The sequence below is a fragment of the Aquarana catesbeiana genome, linkage group LG06, assembly GCF_042186555.1.
Source record: "Aquarana catesbeiana isolate 2022-GZ linkage group LG06, ASM4218655v1, whole genome shotgun sequence".
Classification (NCBI taxonomy): Eukaryota; Metazoa; Chordata; class Amphibia; order Anura; family Ranidae; genus Aquarana; species Aquarana catesbeiana.
In genome coordinates, this window is record NC_133329.1 from 153,137,997 (window position 1) to 153,162,011 (window position 24,015).

The 24,015-nt window shown below is 41.7% G+C and overlaps 1 protein-coding gene across 1 annotated transcript in view; it reads right to left on the minus strand.

Annotated features, from left to right (window-relative positions):
- The window catches only part of ZC3H7A (zinc finger CCCH-type containing 7A), a 166,257-nt gene that overhangs the window by 120,346 nt on the left and 21,896 nt on the right, over positions 1–24,015 (minus strand). Inside the window, exons 5-9 of the mRNA XM_073591074.1 lie at positions 23,742–23,900; positions 22,056–22,136; positions 21,939–21,977; positions 19,136–19,166; positions 15,551–15,804 (exon numbers count right to left, since the gene is read on the minus strand). Of these exons, the coding sequence (XP_073447175.1) occupies positions 15,551–15,804; positions 19,136–19,166; positions 21,939–21,977; positions 22,056–22,136; positions 23,742–23,900 (564 nt within the window). The remainder of the gene's footprint in view (positions 1–15,550; positions 15,805–19,135; positions 19,167–21,938; positions 21,978–22,055; positions 22,137–23,741; positions 23,901–24,015) is intronic.

Below are 24,015 nucleotides of genomic sequence, written 5' to 3' on the forward strand. Positions count from 1 at the left end.
GTCCTGCAAAGCTTGGCTGTCATTCTGATAGCTGGTCCTGCCTCTGCATATCAGGCACATTACAAGCCCTTCCTAAAAGATATATAGACAGCCATTCATCACAGCATATATAGTGAGACTGATCCTGAATTTATGTTTAAACCTAAAAGGAAACTGCCAGACTAAACTCAAAAATAAGAGATTTTTTTCCATAATGTGCAAATATGCATGGCATATTCGCTAATTATGGCAGACTTACTTCATCTTCTTCCAGATTCAGAGCCTGCAGCCTCTTGATTGGCTAGGCCCAACTCCCTCACGTACTTTGTCCTGGCATGAAATCGTGCTGAGACTGTACAGGAAGCTGCACATGCACATCTCAGCGTACACTCACAGAAACATGTGCTGACAGGCAGGTATGTAAAAGCATATTCTGTCATCAACAAAGCCTGCCTGTCTGCACCCTTTTTTTTGTTTTTATTTTTTCATTAACTTTCAACTTTACAAAGGCCTGCGAGTTCCAACCATAGTAGAATATTAAAAAAAACAAGCTTCTCTAAACTCAAAAACTAATTTCTATACAGTGCAGTGTATCAGCTCTTAAATGTGGTGGCTTAATGATTTTCCCCTTAATTTTTACCTAGTAATCCTGCCAATAATACCCTCCCTGTCCTAAAATTATACTATTTAATCACTGCACTGTATCTATGAAGAAGCAGCAATGTCACCCTAGGCTAATCTGATCAGGACTGAAAACACCTTCTACTCTCCTCATGTCTATTACATAGGGAGGAAGGGTTGTTGTAGTTCACAAAAAAAGCTGGGAAAGCTGATATCATTGCTTGAAATATCAGTTTAGTTCACAGAAAGTTACACACATTCACAATATTTCTGGCAGGATCAACAGGTGTGTTCAGAACTAACAGAACATGTAGCTGGAAAAAAGAAACAAATGCAGCGACCACAGCTAGGGATTTGAAAGCTGCAATGTTTTAAAATGCTGTTCTTGGATTCAGAACAAAGAGAACTACAGAACCAAAGGGGACCCTTTAAGTCCCCCCATTCCAGCTCTACCACCTTTCATTTGCCCCAATATTACAGCAGGCGACCAATCAATGTCTTTTCCATTAGTGCCCTGCAGGCACAGTCATGGATGGCCCCACCAGTTCAGAAGAGGGCATAGGCCACAACTACCAAACTGAATAACCTTCTGGTCAAGCAGAAGGGGGTATACAGTAGTTATAGTCTATTAATGATAAATTAAATTGGACTTGTTTGTCTGAAACTATGAGGTCTAAACAGGTGATTTAGGGTACACTGGTCATTTGCCGTTTTTAAACTGTGTACAGTGCCCATTATATTCAGGAAGGGGGAGCAGCTGGGATTGTAAAATTAAACTAATCGTTTAACCCTAATTTACCTACTTTTTTTTTTAATTTAATCTTTATTGAAACATTTTTCATACACAATACACAAAACTCTATACATATTAAAAATATCTTTCAGGCATCCTTTTATTTCTAATCCCCTTCCCCCCCCCGCCTCCCTCTCCCAATCCCGATCTGTTATTTCACGCATGCCCTGCGCATATTTCTCTGACGTTTTAAAGGCCCTCCATTTCTCCCAGGTTACTCTAACTTTCTTCTCGTCCTTGCTCCATAGGTACTCCATGTTACAAGTATGCTCTACTCTTTGTAACCACTCTTTTATACTTGGTTTTCTTATATGTAACCATTTTTTCGGGACAAGTCCTTTTGCTGCATTGAGCAGGGATGGGAACAAAGTTCTCTTATATTGTTTTTTTGTTTTATTTATCCCATGGAACAAACAATTCCAAGGGGTTTTGTGGAATCCTCTCCCCGGTTATCCCCTCGATGTAATCTAAAATATCCTGCCAGTACTCTTATTTTTGGGCACTCCCACCATATGCGTATTGTCGTTCCTAATTTGTTTACAACAGTGTGAGGACTTGTTTGGCTGGAATTTATTAATTCTCTCTGGTGTCAAATGCCAACGTACCATAATTATGTACTGCTCCTATCATTTGTGTTTCTTCTAATTTTGTGCCCAGGTCTTGTTCCCATTTTTCTATGAAGGGTAAAGTCCTGTGTCCTTCTAATTCTGTTAGTATTTCATAGATTTGAGATATTTCATGTTTTAGAGGCGTTTTTATATTATAGAGCTTTTCGATTGGAGTTAACGTTTTCTCATCCCTAATTGGTTGAGGGATTTTGCTTACTAGATGTTTTATTTGCAAATATTCCCAATCATTGACCTGGCGCCACCCTTGAGTCGTTATCAAATCCTGCCTTGTCCTAATTTTACCTTGCATAATAATGTCCTTTAATTGTGCAGTTCCTAATTGGTTCCCCAACCGTGTCCCGTTCCCTGGGATAAAAAAAATTTGTGCCCGTTAATGATATTAGAGGAGAAATATATTTCCATTTTTCTTTACGATATAATGTGTCCAATACTTTAAATGTGTTTTTAGTTATTTTGTGTGTATCTTTACTCTGTGTTCTCCATTTCGGTGAAATCCAAATATTTTTTTGAAGTTGTGTCGTGTTTAGTGTGTCTTCCATTCTCACCCATCTCTTTTTAGTGTTTATGTTATAATATCTTTTTACATCTGGGACTGCCAACCCTCCATTTTTTTTCCTAGTTGAAAGGACATTATTTACTCTGGCTTTTTTATTTTGACATATATATTTCAAAATTATTGTTTTTATTACTTGAAAAAAGCTTTGTGGTATTTCTATCAGGAGCATTTGAAATTTAGATATTATTTTTGTTAAAATAATAATTTTTAGTATATTTATCCTCCCTATCCATGAGATTGGTCTCCTCGATATGTTTTTTTATCTATGTTTTAACTTTGTTAAGTAATAGGATATAATTGCCCTGATACAGCTTCTCTAGGGTAGGTGTTATTTTGATTCCTAGGTATTTTAATTCTTCTTTCTCCCAGGTGAAAGGGAATTCCTGTTGTAATGCTTTTTCCTCTTTTTTTATCTACTCCTAAGTTTAATATTACCATTTTTATGGGATTACTCTTGAAGTTCATAAGCTCACCATATTCTTTCATTTCTTTTATTAGGTTAGGTAACGACAGCCTTGGTTTGCTCATATATAGAAGTATGTCGTCTGCATACGCCGCCACCTTATGCTCTTCTTCTCCCACTCTAACCCCTCTTATATCCACATTATTTTGTATTTTTGCCAACAATGGTTCTAATGCAATTACATACAGGAGTGGCGAGAGTGGGCATCCTTGTCTTGTTCCATTGAACATCTCAAAAGCAGACGACATACTTCCATTAACCTTAACCCTGGCCGTAGGATGTTTATATAAGTTATTAATCCATCTCATAATTCTTGGTCCCAGACCTATATTCCGGAGTGCATCCATCATAAATCCCAAATCTACTCGGTCAAATGCTTTTTCAGCATTGATCGAAATGAGTAGCATTGGGGATTTCCTCTGCTTATCCTTATTCATTATTAACATTGTTCTTATGCTATTGTCCCTTCCCTCTCTTCCTGTTACAAAGCCTGCTTGATCTACATTTATCCACTCTGGCATAAGGTTTTTTAGTCTCGATGGCAGAATTTTTGCATATAGCTTTGTATCTGCATTTAACAACGCTATAGGCCGATAATTAGAGCAGAGGGTTCTATCTTTTCCTGCTTTTGGTATTATTGAAATATTGGCAAGGAGAGATTATCTTCTTATTTCTTCATTTTCCCCTAATTTGTTTAAATAGTTACATAATACTGGAACCAATTGTTGTTTGAATCTTTTATAATATTTCATCGTAAACCCATCCGGGCCTGGGCTTTTTCCCCCTGGTGTTTCCTTTAGGGCTTTATAAATTTCCACCAGGATGATTAGTTTATCTGGTAACTCTGCGCTTCCTGGTGATATTGATAGATTAGCTTCCACTAGGTACGCCTATATTTTAGATTTTCTACTCTCCTCCTCCTGTCGTGTCTCTTTGTTTCTAATTGCATATAATGCACTATAGTATGTTTTGAAGACCTTCGCAATATCAGTTGTTTTATATTTAATTTCACCTTTCTCATTTTTTATCTGTTCTATATAATTTAAAGGCTTTTTTTCCTTTGATATTTTTGCTAAGTATTTCCCAGGCTTATTCGCTACGTTTTTAAATACTTTTCTGGTTTCCTGTTCCATCAGGTCCCTTAAGTGGCCCCTTTTTATAACAATCTTCTGATGTGTCTCCTTATATAATTGTATTTTATGTTTTTGTTCCAACTCATGTAGTTCTTTTATTACATTTTTCATAGTTCTTTCTCTTTCCTTCTTTTTCCCAGCTCCTATGGAGATCAACTTTCCCCTGACGTAGGCCTTATGGGCCTCCCAAATTGTCACCTTTGTCACATCCGGAGTATCATTTGTACTGAAGTATTGTTCAATCTCAGTCATTATTTTTTCTACTTCCACATCATCTATAAGATCTTCATTCAATCTCCAAGTCCCTTTTCTATACTCCTTCTCATTGAATTTTATCTTTACTGTTACCGGGGCATGATCAGAGATTGATATTATTCCGATTGAAGCCTCTACTACATACTCCAGTATTTCATGGTCCACCAGGATGTAATCTAGTCTTGAGTACGTGTCGTGCACCGATGAATGGAATATGTAATCCTTTTTACTTGGATATGTTATTCTCCATGCGTCAACTAATTGTTAATTGTACATTTTTTTCCTTATCAATTTTAGTTTGTTTTCTCGGATCAGTGCACCAGACATACTATCAAGATCATGGTCTATTGAGAAATTGAAATCTCCAAGATTAAGTAACCTTGTTTAAACTTCGTTAAAGCATTGAGGATACCCTTTAGATATTTTTTGGGGTATCTGTTGGGGCAATATACATTTGCTAATGTGTACTCTTTCCCTTGCAGGGACCCTTTCAGGAACAAGAAGCGACCATCTGGCTAATTTACCTACTTAACGTCTTTCACTCTCATCCATCCACCCCTATGGAAGTAAGATCAATACATTAACCACACTATCATTTTGAGACTGGACTATATTCTACCAAGAGCTAAGACAAAATAAAGCATTTTCCCAAGGTGTTGTAGCCACACAAATTGATCACCTCATTATGTTCAACACCCCTCCCACCCACCCTTGGACTTTTGGAGCATTATACTCAGACACCTCCTCTTATCCACTACCAAATACTGCTGCACAATACGCAAACTTACTTCCTTTGAATCCCTATGTAGATCAAGAGAACCAACTAGCCACACACTCTTCTCTTCAGTATTAAGTCGGGGGAAATCTCCTTATTTCCCCAGACACAGAGCTCTCCCCATTGTTTCTCCTAAAATAGGAATGCAAACTTGAGATACAACTTACAGTGGGGACGGAAAGTATTCAGACCCCCTTACATTTTTCACTCTTTGTTATATTGCAGCCATTTTCTAAAATCACTTAAATTCATTTTTTTCCTCATTAATGTACACACAGCACCCCATATTGACAGAAAAACACAGAATTGTTGACATTTTGGCAGATTTATTAAAAAAGAAAAACTGAAATATCACATAGTCCTAAGTATTCAGACCCTTTGCTGTGACACTCATATTTAACTCAGGTGCTATCCATTTCTTCTGATCATCCTTGAGATGGTTCTACACCTTCATTTGAGTCCAGCTGTGTTTGATTATACTGATTGGATTTGATTAGGAAAGCCACACACCTGTCTATGTAAGACCTTACAGCTCACAGTGCATGTCAGAGTAAATGAGAATCATGAGGTCAAAGGAACTGCCTGAAGAGCTCAGAGACAGAGTTGTGGCAAGGCACAGATCTGGCCAAGGTTACAAAAAATTTCTGCTGCACTTAAGGTTCCTAAGAGCACAGCAGCCTCCATAATCCTTAAATGGAAGACGTTTGGGACGACCAGAACCCTTCCTAGAGCTGGCCGTCTAGCCAAACTGAGCTATCGGGGGAGAAGAGCCTTGGTGAGAGAGGTAAAGAAGAACCCAAAGTTCACTGTGGCTGAGCTCCAGAGATGCAGTCGGGAGATGGGAGAAAGTTGTAGAAAGTCAACCATCACTGCAGCCCTCCACCAGTCGGGGCTTTATGGCAGAGTGGCCCAAAGGAAGCCTCTCCTCAGTGCAAGACACACGAAAGCCCGCATGGAGTTTGCTAAAAAAAAAAACACCTGAAGGACTCCAAGATGGTGAGAAATAAGATTCTCTGGTCTGATGAGAACAAGATAGAACTTATTGGCCTTAATTCTAAGCGGCATGTGTGGAGAAAACCAGGCACTGCTCATCACCTGTCCAATACAGTCCCAACAGTGAAGCATGGTGGTGGCAGCATCATGCTCTGGGGGTGTTTTTCAGCTGCAGGGACAGGACGACTGGTTGCAATCGAGGGAAAGATGAATGCCCTGACCTAAACCCAATTGAGCATCTCTGGAGAGACCTAAAAATGGCTGTCCACCAACGTTTACCATCCAACCTGACAGAACTGGAGAGGATCTGCAAGGAGGAATGGCAGAGGATACCCAAATCCAGGTGTGAAAAACTTGTTGCATCTTTTCCAAAAAGACTCATGGCTGTATTAGATCAAAAGTGTGCTTCTACTAAATACTGAGCAAAGGGTCTGAATACTTAGGATCATGTGATATTTCAGTTTTTCTTTTTTAATAAATCTGAAAAAATTTCAACAATTCTGTGTTTTTCTGTCAATATGGGGTGCTGTGTGTACAATGATGAGGAAAAAAAATGAACTTAAATGATTTTAGCAAATGGCTGCAATATAACAAAGAGTGAAAAATTTATGGGGGTCTGAATACTTTCTGTTCCCACTGTACATCAAAGGGAAATCATAGTGCATTTAGTACACAAATCTTCTATTGCAAAAAAGATGGAATGGAACATTTTGACCAGGTGATACAAAGTTCCTTATATACTCCACAAAATGAACCAACAAATCTCAGACAGAGGCTGGAGTTGTGGCACTGGGATGGCTACGATGTCACACATTTGCCTGAAAATTCAATCTTTTTGGAGAGATATGACAGATACCAACAAACAAATGCTTATAGTTTGGCAGCATCACACAAAAATATTCTAGAAAAACACTTGCTCTGAATTAGATGGGATTTCAGCTTTCATGCTCTCTTGTTAAACAACTACATTTTGAAAACATCTAAATAAAGAAAGGCTTCTTAGCTACCCAATAGGGATATCCACTTGATAAGTCTAGGACTGCAATCTGTAAATTCACAGTTCTTTGCCGTAAAAGAAACTGGCAGTTGCGCTGAATAGATCTCTGCAACACTTTGTTAATCTGACCTTGACCAAATTAGCATAGTATTGAAACACAGAAATAAAGGTATCTCTAGAGCAAATTCAGTCTCTTTCAGATATATACTGGTGCTCACAAACCATTTGTAAAAGATTCAAAAATTGTAGCAGGTGAGCTCCCACATCCTTTATCTGGGAAAGCTGGGGAGTTGCAGGACATTTGCAAGTGTAAAATAAGAGGTAAACTTTCTCCCAAGAACACGTTTAACACCACTATGTAACCGTGCAGAACAGCAGGGGACTAAGACTACCCACTTCCAACTTTGCCAAATAGCTGCTCCTTCTATGTCAAGTGGCAAGGGTCAAGGCTACTGGAACACTGGAGCATTTCTTTTAATGGTTGCCATAGCTGAAGCTGTATATTACTGAAAAGGCTGACCAGCTCTGAGCTCTGGATTTTGGCACCCTATTCAACTTAAATGCTAAACATTTGATGTTCTGCCAATGTGCCTTAAAGTGGTTGTTAACCCACATTTCATAGTTTATACAATCCTCTTGGTCTCCTGTGTGTGTGTGTTTTTTTTTTTAAATAAGCCGCTCTTCACCTTATCTCAGATCGCCGATCATGTGACCCTCCGGCTCTCTTCTCTCCCCGTCTGACAGCTGCAGCGGGCAGGGGCCGAGATTCACCTGCTGACGTCAGTCTGGAGGGGAGGAGAGGAGGAAAGATCCAGGGGGTCACATGAGCGGAGATCGACGCTCTGAGATAGGGAAAAGAACGGCTTATTTTAGTAAAACACACCAACAGGGGGACATATCGTTTAGGAGACAAGTAGGATTGTATAGACTATGAAATGTTAATTCAGCAGCAGGAAGCGGTTTCTGACACAGGAGAGCTGGGGATGACAGAGGCACGTAAACTGACCACGGTGCCAGGGCTCAGCAGCCACGATAGGTTTTTTAAGGCGTTATAGGGGGACAAATAGCGCAGCACAAGCACTGTGTTGTATAACATGCTTTAAGGGAATAGGATCCATTTTTTTTTTTAGGTTAACAAACACTTTAAAGAAGTTTTAAACCCCAAACCAGAAATATACAGTAAGTCCCCTACAAACGAACCGTCGAGTTGAAAACTTTCAAAGATGCAAACATGATTTTGCATAGTGTTTGTTCATTCAACCCAGCGGGACGAATGAAAAAAAAACTGAATTATTGCTGTACCAACACAAGAAATGTTGGTGCAGCGATCTAACCCATGAGTGTTGCTTTTGTGTTCTGACAGGGTGACTCCCCCGCCAGAACTCACTGATCAGTGCTCGTAGCCTTTGTCTGCAAGCATTGATCTTTGTTGGACTTACCAAAGTTATGAACGAGCTCCAGGAACAGAACTAAGTAGGTGACTTACTGTATTACATATCGCAGCATACAAATCATTAGATGTGGTGGCTGCTAGAGTTTGTTTTTTTTTTTAAGGCTTTTTTCATCTCTGTCTTCACCTGGGTGCATGGCCAGTAACACATGTCTTATATTAGAGTGCCTCCACTCTGTGTGAAGAAACACATGGGAACCTTTGGCCAGCAGCATTGCCAGTCTAGGGGCAGGGGAGTGTTAGATGGACTAGCAGATTTAGATACACTGAAACAAACAAACTGAAGCCAAACTCCAGCTCACATTTTAAAAACGAGTAAGCAAACATTTTTTTTTCCTTTTCGGATAAAGGTTTCACATAAAGAAATAAAAGCTGATCATTGTAGGCACCTCTGTTAGTGGTAAAAGGTTTGCTTCAATTCTATAACTGCTACATCTGCAAAACAGCTTGTTCTTTTGAAAAACAACAAACTTACTGGCAGGATCACCAGGTGAAAATAAATCCTAAAAAAGAAAAGTAATGCAGCCATCTAAGAATTGGTAAGCTTCAATATAATAAATGTTGTTTTTTTGGTTTAATAACACTTTAACCACTTGCTTACTGGGCATTCAATTATATTAATTCATATTAATTTTTCTTCATAAATTTTGGCCACAAATTTATACTGCTACATATCTTTGGTAAAAATAACCCAAATTAGTGGATATTATTTGGTCTGTGTGAAAGTTAGAAAGTCTACAAGCTGTGGTGCAAATCATAAAAAATTGATTACACCTGATGTACTGGTGGCATTTGCGACCCGAACAAGCCAGGAAAGTACAAATACCCCCCAAATGATCCCCCTTTTGAAAGTAGACATTCAAAGGTATTTAGTAAGATGCATGGTGAGGTTTTTGATGTTGTCATTTTTTCCCACAAATAGGTTATAGGTTATTTCTCTCACATGGCATGTGTATACCACAAATGACGCCCCAAAATACATTCTGCTTCTCCTCCTAAGTATGGTGATACCACATGTGTGGGACTTTTTCACAGCCTAGCCACATAGAGAGGCCCAACATGCAGGGAGCACCATTAGGTGTTCTAGGAGCATAAATGACACATCTAACTTGTTGACTACCTATTACACTTTTGAAGGCCCTGGAGCACCAGGACAATGGAAATGCCCACAAAGTGACCCCATTTTGGAAAGCCGACACCCCAACGTATAATCTATGAGACATAATGAGTCTTTTGAACGGTTCATTTTTTTCCAGAAGTTTTTGGAAAATGTGGGAAAAAATTAAAATGCATTTTTTTTTTTTTTTTTTTACACAAAGTTGTCCATTTATAAGATATTTTTCCAACACATAGCATGTGCATAGCAAAAATGAAACCCCAAAATACATTCAGCTACTCCTGAATATGGCGATACCACATGTGTGAGACTTTTACACAGCCTGGCCACATACAGAGGCCCAACATTGAAATAGCACCTTCAGGCATTCCAGGAGTATAAATTACACATCCCATTTCTCAACCACCTATTACAATTTTGAAGGCCCTGGAGCCCCAGGACAATGGAAACGCCCACAAAATGACCCCATTTTGGAAAGCTAACACCCCAACATATAATCTGTGAGGCATAATGAGTCTTTTGAACGGTTCATTTTTTCCAGAAGTTTTTGGAAAATGTGGAAAAAAAATGAAAACGCATTTTTTTCTTTTTTTTTTTTACACAAAGTTGTCCATTTATATTTCCAACACATAGCATGTACATAGCAAAAATGACACCCCAAAATACATTCTGCTACTCCTGAGTATGGCGATACCATGTGTGAGACTTTTACACAGCCTGGGCACATACAGATGCCCAACATGCAAGGAACACCATCAGGTCTTCTAGGGACACATAGCATGTGCATACCAAGAATTACAACACCCCAAAATACATTCTGCTGAGCAAAGGCTAAACAAAAGTTTACCTGGTTTTAGTAGCGCAGTTGTCCACAGGAGGATATCACTGGTCCAGGCAGCAGGCAGGGACTTGGTGAGCAAAAGCAAAGGCAATTATCCAGGCAACAGGCAGGAATACTGTCCATAGTCAGTACAGGCAGCAAGCAGGGATCCTGTCCATATACAGTCCAAGGTCAGTGCAGGCAGAGATTGTCAGCAGTGCCAAAATATTGGTCCTGGTAGTAGGCAGGAACATGGTCCATGTGGTGTTGTCAGTTCATGCGGCAGGCAGAGGAATGATGGCATAGGTCCTACAGGCAGCAGGCAGAAGTAGTGCCTCGTTCAGGACAGAATGGGGACAGGGGAAGAGGCTTCTCCCACCCAAATCTCTTTGAAACCTCCGAGTCTCCAGACCCTAATCTAGGATTGAGAAAACAAAAAAAATAGTTTTCTTTATCCAGAAAACAATTCTGGAGCCCCTCACATATGTGAGGCCCCTGTGTTATGAATCCCACTAGTCCAGTGGCAGGGTACAAGATCAGTCCAAGAGGCAGGCAAAAAGCATGGTCAAACAGTCCAGGGTCAGTTCCAGATCAGGCAGAGGTATGAACAGAATCGGTAGGCAGAAGCGTGGTCGAATAACAAGCCAGGGTCAGTTACAGAGCAAGTAGAGGCATAATGCCTCGTACACATGATCGGACATTCCGACAACAAAATGCATGTTGGCTCAAACTTGTCTGGCATACACACGGTCACAAAGTTGGTCGGAAATAACGAACGTCAAGAACGCGGTGACGTACAACATGTACGACGAGCCGAGAGAATGACGTTCAATAGCCAGTGCGGCTCTTCTGCTTGATTCTGAGCATGCGTGGCACTTTCTGCGTCGGAATTGTGTACACATGATCGGAATTTACACAAACGGATTTTGTTGTCGGAAAATTTGAGAACCAGATCTCAAATTTTGTGTGACAGAAATTCCGATGGAAACTGTCCGATGGAGCCTACACACGGTCGGAATTTCCGACAAAAGGCTCCCATCGAACATTTGCCATCGGGAAATCTGACCGTGTGTACGGGGCATAACGGGTGTGAAGGTAAATGGCAGGAAGTGAGGGTTATGTTTACCATACTACACTAAAAATTTAGTGAAGTATGGTAAAGGCGGAAATAGTCAACTATGCAGAGGCCTGGTTGGGAAAGACATTGGGGACAATGTTAAGTGGTGTCTCTTCTAACTCCTGCTCTGGAGCACACCCGGCATTTTTTCTAACGTTTTTGGCCTGTTGGTCTGGGAGTGATTTTAATCGGGAAAGTGGCGTTCGGAGTCTGCTAATCACATCGGATCAAATGTTTTCTGGTGGGCCATTCAGGAATATAAGCGCAGTGCTGACTTCCTCCTGGTAGCCAAGGAAGGATTTGGGCTTTCAGTGGAGTTGCGATAGATAACGTAGCTGTTGTATATGGCCAAATTAAACAAATAAATTGAAACTTTTTTATACGACTGGTATGTTCGTCTTGTGGCAAGGTAGGGTTCGAGCATTTGGTCACTGAAGTCGACACCCCCCATGAACATATTGTATTCGTGGATACAGGTCGGTTTTTGGATTGGGCCATTTCTCCTGGTGATCTCAGCGAATGTATGTTGTGGATCAAAGAAAGCACGTAGACATCCCTTCTGTCCCTCCACTTCACAGCCTGAATTTCCTCATTCCGTAAACTCGCCGTCTCCCCTCTTCTTAGCTTCTTGTTGATAAGGCTTTGAGGAAAGCCCTTCTGCTTCGTCCTTATGGTGCCACATGCTGGAGTGTTCTTTCTGTGAAGGCTGCGGAACAGGGGCAAACTTGTATAAAAGTTATCTACATACAAATGGTAGCCTTTCTCCAGGAGTGGGTTTACGAGTTCCCAAACGACTTTCCTGCTTGATCCGATGTAGTCTGGGCAATTAGGGGGATGCAGCTAGGTGTCCTTCCCTTCATATTCCATGAAGGCATATGTATACCCTGTGGCTCGGTCGCACAATTTATACAGCTTCACCCCATAGCAGGCCCTTTTGGTGGGAATAATTTGTTTTATGCCCAGCCTGCCAGAAAATTTGATAAGGGACTCATCCACACATATGTGTTGGTCTGGGGTAAACAACTGGGGGAAGATTTCAGAAAAATAATTTAGTAGTGACCGAATTTTATAAAGCTTGTCAAAATTTGGGTCATTCCGAGGAGGGCACTGGGTATTGTCATAGTGTAGGAATCTCATAAACATGAAATATCTGGTTCTGGGCATTACTGAGGAAAAGATGGGCAAGTGGTGGATGGGGGGGTTGACCAATATGAACGCAATTCATTTTTTTTGGTAAGTCCCATACAGAATATGAGGCCCAAAAAAATGTTAAACTCCTCCACTGTTAGGGCTCTCCACTCAAAGGGACAGCCATAATAGGACGTTGGGTTACTTGCTATGAATTGTTGTGCATACAGGTTGCACTAGGCCACAATTGATGCTAGCATGTCCTCAGTAAAAATTAAATAGAAAAAAATCAAATCGGGGAAAAGTTTTCTATGTCCACCTGGACTCCTGGCTGGGCAGTGAAAGGGGGAATGTTAGCTTCTCCTGAATTAGGAGGAAGCCACAAGGGGTTCTGAAGGGAATAGGGAAAGCTGGCTTAGGACCTAACCCTTTGGGACTGAAGTGACACCCCACTGGTACGCGGCCTTTGCAGACGTACTGCGGTGCTGGTGGATGGCACTGCCTCCTCACCAGAACGCCTTCGTCTGGCGGGCAGACTTTCAACCTCCTCTGAGGCTGTCAGTGTTCCACTGCTTAGGATAGACTCGTAGTCAACGTCAGACTCAGAATCTAAATATGAGGAATCCGAAGCGGAGAGCTCCCCGTTGCCATCGTCGGCCGCAGGAATATTGTACGCCTCCTCGGCTGAAAATGATTTTCTAGACATTGTTGGTGATGACAGAAGGCACCGATGACATGTGACACAGATGACAAATGGCACTAATACATGGCACTGGTGACACGTGGCACTGGTGACAGATGGCACTGATACGTGGCACTAATGACAGATGGCACTGATGACAGGTGGCACAGACAGATGGCACTGTATTCACTTTTTTTTTATAGTGTTTTCACTCACGCTGCAGCACAGAAGCTCTCCCTCCTCACATGCGGTCTCTGTGTGAGGAGGGAGAGCCGGCAATGAAAGATGATCTCATATGTTTACACGTGAGATCATCTCTCATTGGACACCCCGATGGAGTGCTAAATGCCCACTGTGATTGGCCATTTAGCACGATCTGTGATTGGCCAAGAGACACAGCCAACACAGAATTTCCCCGATGCACGCCCGCGGCGGCGCGCAGGGAGGAAGTAAACAGGAGGACATCCAGGGACGCCCTCCCGGCAATTGAGCGCCACGCTGTAGACGTCTTTCGGCTATAGTGCGGACGCCTAGTGGTTAAGTAAAAAGTAATAAAATGAAAAGTATGGTCAAAGCTTTTTGCCCATACTTCTCTTGTGAGTGCACGTTTGCTTTCCTGTGACCAAGATAGCGGTCTTAGAGCCGACATGGGACAGCTGCAGCATCACACCAATGCTGCAGCATAGAAGCAAGTATGTGTGTTTATTTTTTAAAATACCCCATTAGGGATATATTGTAGTAACATTTTTAACACTGGGATATGCTATATCATTGATGTTTGCACAACATTATTAAGAAAGCGTGTGGATTTGTTTAGTAGCATTTATAAGGAACACATTTATTTTTGGCTACTCTGCAGGAGAAAACAGCTCATTACATTACCTACTGGAAAACTTTACACCAGGGTCGCCAAACTTTCTAAAGAAAGGGCCAGTTTACTGTCCTTCAGACTTTAGAAGGGCCAGACTGTGCTGTGCCCAATGGGAGTAAACAATGCCCAATCTTTGGTATTAGGGGGAGAAATAATATTTTTGTTGCTAGTGGAAGGAATTATGCCCCATCATTCTTGTCGGTGGAAGGAATAGTGCCCCATTGTTGGTGTCAGTGGGAGCAATTATGCCCCATTTGTTCGTGTCAGTGGGAGGAATTATGCCCCATTTGTTCGTGTCAGTGGGAGGAATTATGCCCAATTGTTGGTGTCAGTGGGAGGAATTATGCCCCATTGTTGGTGTCAGTGGGAGGAATTATGCCCCATTGTTGGTGTCAGTGGAAGGAATAGTGCCCCATTATGCCGAATAAAGACAAGAAAATGCAGTTTGGAGATCACTGCTCTACGCAACTTCTTTGTAAACACTGCTATAAATAGACACCACAGTTTGATGAAAAAAAATCTCTTTATAAAAGCCGGTTTTACTGCCTATATTTATACTAATTCAGAAAAGACTAGGCTGGAGAGCAGAAAGGGAAAAATACACCTGCCAAACTGGAAGGGAAAACGGCAAATGACATGAAATTAATTTTGTTAAAGTCATAGCACCTACTATATATAATCATAAACACCTTTTGTTTTCAATGGAATGCGTGCCACTTTAAAACAAAGTTTAATGTTCCACATAAAAATGCAGTGAATTAAACAGAAACTGTTCTTTCAGGTTGAAAGAGGGTTTCATATTCATCTCAAACATCGCTGAAAATGAATTATTTGCAAACATTTGTTATGTTTTAAAGGTATCATACCTGTATTTAAGAAATGTGTTCATGATCCTACCGGATTGCTTGGAAAACAATTCATCCTTATCAAATTTTCTGGCATGAAGTATAAAGTTGTTCACAACCAATTTTTATGCAAACGTCTATAAAACTGGCTTCACTTCCACACAGCTTTTATCTAGTAACATGAATATGTATATCCAATACAGCATGAATGCATGCTTGGGAGTTTAAATTGAAATCATAACTGAATAGTTATTTTCATAAAAGGGCACATCTATAAATGGTAATTATAAAACATCCTTGTCCTTCAAATATTTTATTAACCTCACCAATAGACTGTTAGATGTTGGAACAGAATCGAGGATGAGATCCAGTTCATCTCCAATAATTTCATCACGTAAATTTGACACTGGAAACAGAACAGATGTTTCATTGCTAACAAGGGCTGAAGGGAAAAGCCCTAGTTCAGGTCCAGCTGCAGGGAGCACATTAGAGGAGACCGATGACACCGGAATCGGAGATTCCTCTCTAAATATTTCAGTTTTAATACTGTGAGAAGAGAAGGCGTCCACTTCGGGCAAATCTAAAATAGAGCAGAGATAAACATCTTAAAACACATAACAACGCAATACAGTATAAACTGCTGATGTGATCATTTTAGAACATTTAAAGCTGAATTCCATGGGAGTTAAAAAACCCTTTGTTGCAGTAAGACAGCCCCTGCACTGCAAGGGTTAAATGATCATCTAGAGCAGTGGTTCTCAACCCTGTCCTCAAGTGCCCCCAACAGGCCATGTTTGCAGGTTTTCCTTTATCTTGCACAGATGCTTTAAATAGACTTGTGTCTTTTTTCAACCCGACTAAACTCTGTACCTATGTAACAAGATAAAATGAATGTCCCAGTAAGGCTGGGTTCACACTGGTACGACACGACAGTCATACGACTGTGAATCCGACTTTGCCCTGCGACTTGAAGTCCGACTTCCATCCAACTTCGATGAACGAGATCCGACTTTGATCCCGACAATACCAGGCCCTTTGAGTCTTTTATGAATCTTTAAAGGAAACCCCACTCCAAATTAAAAAAAAAAAAAAAAAGACGGCATAGAGTTCCCCCTCCAAGACCATATTAGACCCTTCAGTCTGGTATGGATTTTAAGGGGAACCCCCACAATCCATACCAGGCCCTTATCTGAGCACGTAGCCAGGCAGGTCAGGAAAGGGGGTCGGGACGAGCGAGTGCCCCCCCCCCCCCCTTCTCCTGAACCATACCAGGCCACATGCCATCAACATGGGAGGTGGGTGCTTTGAAGCGGGGGGGGGCCCTGCGTCCCCCACCCCAAAGCACCTTGTCCCCATGTTGATGGGGACAAGGGCCTCTTCCCGACAACCCTGGCTGGTGGTTGTTGGGGTCTGCGGGCAGGGGGCTTATCGGAATCTGCAAGCCCCCTTTAACAAGGGGCCCCCCAGATCCCGGCCCCCCACATTGTACCCCAACCTATTCACCTAAAAAAAAAAGTGTCAAAAATAAAAACAGCACACAGGTTTTTGACAAAGTAATTTATTAAAGCAGCACCGCCCCATGATGCCCTGGGCAGTGACCTCACAAGGTGGCTATATAAGTAATGGCACACGGCGGACCCAGCATTACAGGAGAGAGAGTCGAGAGAACATCGGTGGAAGAACAGAGGGAGAAGACAGCGGAGAGAGGAGGACCGGCAGCGGGAGAAGACAGCGGAGAGAGGAGGACCGGCAGCGGGAGAAGACAACAGCGGAGGGAGAAGAACCAGAGGATGAAGACATCGCCAGAGGGAGAAGAAATCAGAAGGAGAAGAGACGCCGGAGCTGCTTTAATAAATTACTTTGTCAAAAACCTGTGTGCTGTTTTTATTTTTGACACTTTTTTTTAGGTGAATAGGTAGGGGTACAATGTACCCCATACTCATTCACATTGGGTGGGGGCCAGGATCTGGGGGCCCCCTTGTTAAAGGGGGCTTTTAGATTCCCATGGGGACAAGGTGCTTTAGGGTGGGGGGCGCAGGGCCCCCCTGCCCCAAAGCACCCACCCCCCCATGTTGAGGGCATGTGGCCTGGTATGTTTGGGAGGGGGGGGCGCTCACTCATCCCCACCCGTTTCCTGATGGGCTGCAAGCTCGGATAAGGTTCTGGTATGGATTTTGGGGGGGGGGACCCCACGCCATTTTTTTTAATGTGGGGGTTCCACTTAAAAGCCTCGGAGGGGGAACCCTATGCCTTTTTATTTGGCATGAGGTTCCTCTTCAAGATCCTCAGAGCACATGTCGCATTAGGGATTGACCGATATCAGTTTTTTGGTGGCTGATACCGATATTTCGGCCACCTCTCCTGCTGATAGCCGATATTTTTGGCCGATATATTGTACATTTCAATTTTTTTTTTTTACACTGTCATTTTACATTTTGAATCACTGTTATTGCTGTCACAAAGAATGTAAACATCCCTTGTGACAGTAATAGGCATTGACAGGTACTCTTTATGGAGAGATTAAGTGTCTATAAGACCCCAAACCCCTCCTTTGCAATTCAAAGTATTCAAAACGTCAAGATTTGCGTTTTTGAATAATTTATTTTTTAAAACTGGCGCCTTTAAAGAGGAAGTAAACCCCGCCAAAAAATTCTTATTTTTCTAATATTTCTATGTTTTTTTACAATGCCAAGAAAGAGATATATAAATTACTCCTAAACGAGCGTTAGAAGTACCTTTTTTATTTGTTTGATTTTGCTGTCCCTTCCGGGTATCGTCCGCGCCATTCTTAGTCTTGTTTTCCGAAGCAGATGCGGACGTCATTTCCGCCCTTAGTTCGTATCACTGCCGAAATATTGCGCATGCGCCATTCAGTCACAAGGGGGAGTATCAGGAAGACTAGAATCTTTTCTGCATCGCGATACTTCTCCTCTGTGCCGTTCAGAGGGGAATCTCGCTCACAGTAAATTCCCAAAATGCAGGAAATAAACAAACGGCACAATATACATGCCGTTAAAGAAAGAGCATACTGCGCAATCGCGCATGACGTCATCACGGATAAACAGACGATTTATATTGAAACTACACAAGTAAGTGCGCTTTCACAGGCAGCTATTAGCTGCCTGTGTTATGTAGTATCTGCTAAGATTAAGTTGCATCTGAGGGTTTACAACCACTTTAAGATGCCAGTAATCCGGGAAGTGATGTTATGACATTGTTTCCAGATTACTAGATCCAAGACCCGTGGGAAGCATCGGCGCATGTGCCAGCTGGTTGATCGAGCCTCCCGATGGGACAGGAGAGCCCGTGCGAGCGGCGGGGGGAGTCCCCTCCCGTTGCTTGTAATTACAGTCGAGCGGCTGCTGAGCTGCATCAGTTGTTATTACAATAAAGCCGACCGTCCGCTCTAAACAACGGTACCCCGGTCAAACCCCTTGAAGCAATGTCGGTAATATCAGTCTAGCTTGAGAACGATACCGATTTTTCAGAAAATGCAGATTTCGGCCTCAGATAATTGGCCTTCCTGATAATCGGTTGATCCCTATGTCGCATGCCAAAGTCCGATCAGTTAAGACGATGATCTGACTTTGATCCGACTTCAATGATATTCAATGGGTTGAAGTAGTATCAAAGTCAGACCAAAGTAGCGCAGGAACCTTTTTCAAAGTCGGATCGACTTGTGTCGGACCAGTTAGGACGGCTCTCATAGGGAACCATTGATTTATACACGTCATGAGACATATGCTCCCAATGTCGGAGCGTTTGTTGTACCAGTGTGAACCCAGCCTAAAAGATGATAGAATTGGGCCCAGTACGCTCCCTGTACAGTTGGGAAAAAAAAGCTGAAGCAATAATTATCACTGGAAATATAAGCCTGAAAGAAAAAAAAATAAATAAACGAACATACATACCGGGTTCTAGTTCATTCGCAACACAATCTGTCTGTAATACAAAAAAATAAAAATACAAATAAAAGAACTAAAAAGGTATAAAGCAAACAATTATTAATTTAGGGTTCACAGAGACAGGCAGGTCACTGTGTTCCCTTTCCTTTATTCTAACTGACAGAAATGATACAAGGAAATAAAGACTTGCCTCATTAAGGGTGAAAAATAAATGCTGACTATAATAGATGGCAACACAAAGAAGTCAGTGGAATGTGAGCAACAGTGGAATTCAGGTTTCAACCACATTGTTTTCTTTTTTCTTCTAGCTCATTCTCCTGCATCCTCCTCATTCTATAGGCAAGCCTTAATATAGGCTTACCTATAGGTAAAAATCATGCAAGGGAGTTTACTCCCACTTTAAAACAACTGTGTTCTATTATCTTTAGGGATAATAGTGTCAGTTAAAAGGTATCCAAACTCAAGAATAAAAATGTTCTTTATTGCAGCTTACCAGTTCTTAACCGTTTGCCGACCAGCCACCGTCATTATACGGCGGCAGGTCGGCATGATCCCGCAAACCGTCGTAGGTATACGTCGACTCGTGGGATCAGGATAGCAGACACGCGCCGGCCATGAGCGATCACGAGCACGAGAAGCAGAACAGGGATGAGTGTGTGTAAACACACACTTCCCTGTTCTGTTCTGAGAGGAGTGACAGATCGTGTGTTCCTATTAGCTAGGAACCACAATCCGTCACTTCCTCTAGTAAGTCCCCTCCCCCTTTAGTTAGAAAAACGTAGCAGGGAACACAGTTAACCCCTTGATCGCCCCCTAGTGTTAACGCCTTCCCTGCCAGTGACATTTTTACAGTAATCAGTGCATTTTTATATTTGATCACTGTATAAATGCCAATGGTTCCAAAAATGTGTCAAAAGTGTCCGATGTGTCCGCTATAATGTTGCAGTCCCGAAAAAAAAAAAAAAAAAAAAAAAATCGCAGATCTCTGCCATTATTAAAGAAAAAAAAAAAAATACTGTATTTATTGGCGTATAACACTCACTTTTTCACCTTAAAAATCAGGTGCAAATAGCGTGTGTGTGTTATACGCCAATACTTCAATTTTAGCTGCCTCAGAGGGGACAGGGAGCGGGGCAGGATGAGCGCCGTCAGATTACATTCAGTGAGAATCTCCTGTTTACTTGGCGGCTTCTGTAATAGGAAGCCCCGTCTCCTGGGCCGCTATTGGACCACTGTTCTGTTCGATCAGGCTGCACTGATGGCAATGGTGAGGCTGCCGCATTGATGACAATGGTGAGGCTGCCGCATTGATGGCAATGGTGAGGCTGCCGCATTGATGGCAATGGTGAGGCTGCCGCATTGATGGCAATGGTGAGGCTGCTGCATTGATGGCAATGGTGAGGCTGCTGCATTGATGGCAATGGTGAGGCTGCTGCATTGATGGCAATGGTGAGGCTGCTGCATTGATGGCAATGGTGAGGCTGCTGCATTGATGGCAATGGTGAGGCTGCTGCATTGATGGCAATGGTGAGGCTGCTGCATTGATGGCAATGGTGAGGATGCTGCATTGATTGCAATGGTGAGGCAGCATTGATGGCACTTGTGAGGCTGTAGATGGGCATTAATCAGGCTGCATCGATGGCAATGGTGAGGATGCTGCATTGATTGCAATGGTGAGGCAGCATTGATGGCACTTGTGAGGCTGTAGATGGGCATTAATCAGGCTGCATTGATGGCAATGGTGAGGATGCTGCATTGATTACAATGGTGAGGCTGCATTGATGGCACTTGTGAGGCTGTAGATGGGCATTGATCAGGCTGCATTGATGGCAATGGTCAGGCTGCAGATGGGCACCGACTCTTATTTTGCTTCAAAGTTTCTTATTTAAAATGTAGGTTTTTTTTCCTGAAACTTCCCTCTTAAAATGAATGTGCGTGTTATACGCCGATAAATACGGTAATAAAAATGCTATAAATCTATCCCCCGTTTTGTAGACGCTATAAGTTTTGGGCAAACCAATCAATATACGCTTATTGCGACTTTTTTTTACCAAAAATATGTAGAAGAATACATATCGGCCTAAACTGAGAAAAAAATTGTTTTAAAAAAAAAAAAAAAAAATGGGGATATTTATTATAGCAAAAAGTACAAAATATTGTGTTTTTTTTCAAAATTGTCACTCTTTTTTTGTTTATAGCGCCAAAAATAAAAACCGCAGAGGTGATCAAATACCACCAAAAGAAAGCTCTATTTGTGGGAAAAAAAAGGACGTCAATTTTGTGTGGGTGCAGCGTCGCACGACCGCGCAATTATCACTTAAAGCGACGCAGTGCCGAATCGCAAAAAATGGCCCGGTCTTCCAGGGCTGAAGTGGTTAAATGTGGCTGCATTACTTTTCTTTTTCAGACTAGATAATTTTTCACAAGTACAAAAAAAAATCTCTTAATCTTGCCAGAAATCAAATGTCCTTGTAACTTTCTGTAAACTGAATTTAAATCTCAAGCAATGATGACAGCCTTCCCAGTTATCTTCCTCGGGGTACAGAACCCCCCCCCCCCCCACACACACACACACATTATGAACACTGGGTTTGTAGGACAAAAGTCTTGGGTGACAAAATTTCTCCTCCATAGAAACAGTACAGTAACTAAGCATTAAAGGGGTTTGGGGAACATAAAGCAGATCTTCCTCTTTTGGGTGAAGTTCTGCTTTAACTTATAGTAGGCCAGCATATTTTACCATGTGGCTGAATTCCTGGACTTTAGCTTTACATATAATGAACACAAAGCATTGACAAAAATTACTAACCTTCTCTGTTGCATCCATTTGTGTACCTTGTGAACCAGGCTGAAATACAAAACAATATATTTAGAGAATGATGAACCCCAATGGTCTAAGAATAAAGAAGGGTATAATACTGCATACCTGAGCCCTGACATATGCTTTTCTAATTTTCAGTCCAAGTTTCATTGCTAGTTCTTGGGTTAACTTTACAACACTTTCATCCTGCATGAAAGAGTTTTGATTAAAAGTGTTATTTTGGAAATTGTCTTTATATGCAAGAGTACATTTCTTTTTTAAAGGAAATATGTACTGTGTAAACATTTTCTTTTTTAGCCAGGTAAATACAAAATGTTGCTTGTAAATATTGTGTATTTTCATTTGAGGCCAGCGGTTCGAGCTCTAGATCCAGATGTTCTATGCCTTCCCCACTTTATTAAAAGAATGTTTTGGCCAGAGTGTTGCTTTAAAGCTGAACTCCAGAGAAACAGCCAAATACACAGATGAACTAAATGAGAACTTTTTCTTTTTTATCCGAAAATGATTTGTATTTCTGATCACCCAGTCCTGATATTTGTACAGCTCTGCCAAACAGCAAAGCCCTGTCTTTCCACCACCAGCCTATATTGGACAGTGAAAGTGAAGGCAGCAGACTTCTGAGCGAACCCCTCTGTCATTGTCAGATATCGCAAAATAAGTACAATAACAAAGGGGAAGGTTTAACACGGAACTTACCTGTATCTGAGCACCACAAACTGAAAACACAGTTTTAATAATTTTTTATTTTATTAATGGGGGGTGTTGAAAAACACCCCCCAGCACTTCTGGCCGTGGCTATTTCCAGTAAGGGCAGATGATTCATGTAGCATTTACTTCCTGGAAACCATTTGCCTTTAGCTCAGGCATGCAGGGCAGGAGGGTGTGCTTCGCTAAGAAAGCCCCTCCTCCTCATAAAAAAAAATGCCCATGAAGACTTCTGGGATGTAGGACATTGTTTTAGCCTAGGCCAGAAAACAGGAAGCAACTGAAGAAATGTAATAAAAAACCTAAAAAAAAAAATAAATACACATTATATTATTCTATCAATATGTATTCCATCATAAATCTGCAAAATATCTTAAGACCAGTGGCGGCCACCAGTCCATTCGGGGTGCCGCCCCCTCTCTCTACTCCACCCCTCTATATGCGATAGATTCATGCATAGCGTGAACCCATCCACGGCCGCCACAGCCACACCCTATTCATGCGTCCGGCCCCTTTCAGGGCACCGGGTACATGAATTACAGCAGCAGGGCTTTTTTAAGCACCTGATTAGAGCCAGAGGCTCTAAATAAGCTTTAAAATCGGGTGGGCTCGGGTAGCAGAGGATGCGCTCCGATCCCACCCAGGTGTGTTACAACAGTGAAAGAAAATTCGCTGTTGAAACGCTGATCCTCAATACAATCAATCAGAAGCGGGTGTGAGACCCCCCATTTTCCGACTGGCCGAAAAGAGAAGACTCCCGATTGGCCACCGAGGAGGAGGGAGGAAACGGAAGCTGCCCGACCCGAGGGGGGGGTGACATAATGTTTCCACCGGCCGCCGTGTAAAAAGAAGCTTGAGATGAATGCTGCCATTCCCTGAACCCAAAGTGTCACAATAAGTCTGCATCAATAAAATTGAATGTATTCAGCTTCACTGCCAAACACTGTGACATCAGAGTTAGTAAGAATTCCCATAGCTATTCTACATAAAAGCTATTTTTTTAGCAATCTGTGTCCTCCAATTACAAAGTAGGTATTAGCAGAGTTTATAATAATAAACAACGGACATGCCGTGAGCTTATCTTACCTTTGGAGCAATAAGGGAGCACTTGGCCACAGCCTCATAAGCCTCTTTGTATTTCTCAAGTAAAAAGAGGGCTTTAGACTTGCAGTACAGTGTTTTGAGATTTTTGTCATGTATGTGCAAAGCATCTTCACAATCTCTTAAAGCATCCTCGTGTAAACCCTATAGATAACAGATAATATAATATAATGTTTTAATAAAGGGCATGTGCCAGCAAATACCGGTACTTCAAAGTCAATCAACTATTAGTGGCCAAACTCTAAAAAAAAAAAAAAAA